Source organism: Sinocyclocheilus anshuiensis, unplaced genomic scaffold (genome assembly GCF_001515605.1).
Source record: "Sinocyclocheilus anshuiensis isolate Anshui unplaced genomic scaffold, SAMN03320099.WGS_v1.1 C31500862, whole genome shotgun sequence".
NCBI lineage: Eukaryota > Metazoa > Chordata > Actinopteri > Cypriniformes > Cyprinidae > Sinocyclocheilus > Sinocyclocheilus anshuiensis.
The window spans coordinates 1-388 of NW_015597409.1; the positions used below are offsets into that span (position 1 = coordinate 1).

General features: G+C 53.6%; 1 protein-coding gene across 1 annotated transcript; it reads right to left on the reverse strand.

Moving 5' to 3' along the window:
* Positions 1-6: 6 nt before the first annotated feature.
* LOC107682072 (apelin receptor A-like) lies at positions 7-381 on the reverse strand (the record flags this gene model as incomplete). Its single annotated transcript, XM_016478449.1, has 1 exon — positions 7-381. A coding segment is annotated over one exon (375 nt), but the record flags the coding sequence as incomplete, so codon positions are not given.
* Positions 382-388: the final 7 nt, after the last annotated feature.

Below are 388 nucleotides of genomic sequence, written 5' to 3' on the forward strand. Positions count from 1 at the left end.
CAGGTCAAAGAAGGCATAGAGGAACGGGTTGAGGCAGCTGTTGACGTACGCCAGGCATGTGGCATACGGATGAGCCAGAAGCAGAAAGTTTAGGAAGCCGCACGAGGTGGGTGCCAGGTCTAGGTATGACAGCGCATCCATGCTCTTCAGCACATGAAAAGGCGTCCAGCAGAATGCAAAAACCACCACCAAGGTAGTGATGATCTTCAGGAGACGACGCTTCTTCTGGTCTTCCTTGCGCAGGTGGCTGAAATGCCGGGTGACCGTGCAGCCGATGAAGCAGTAGCAGACGGTCATGGCCAAGAAAGGCAGAAGAAAACCAAGAGCGGAGGACGAAAGGCTTAGACCTGCAATCCAAAGGGATTCGTGATGCTGATTGAGAGTGACC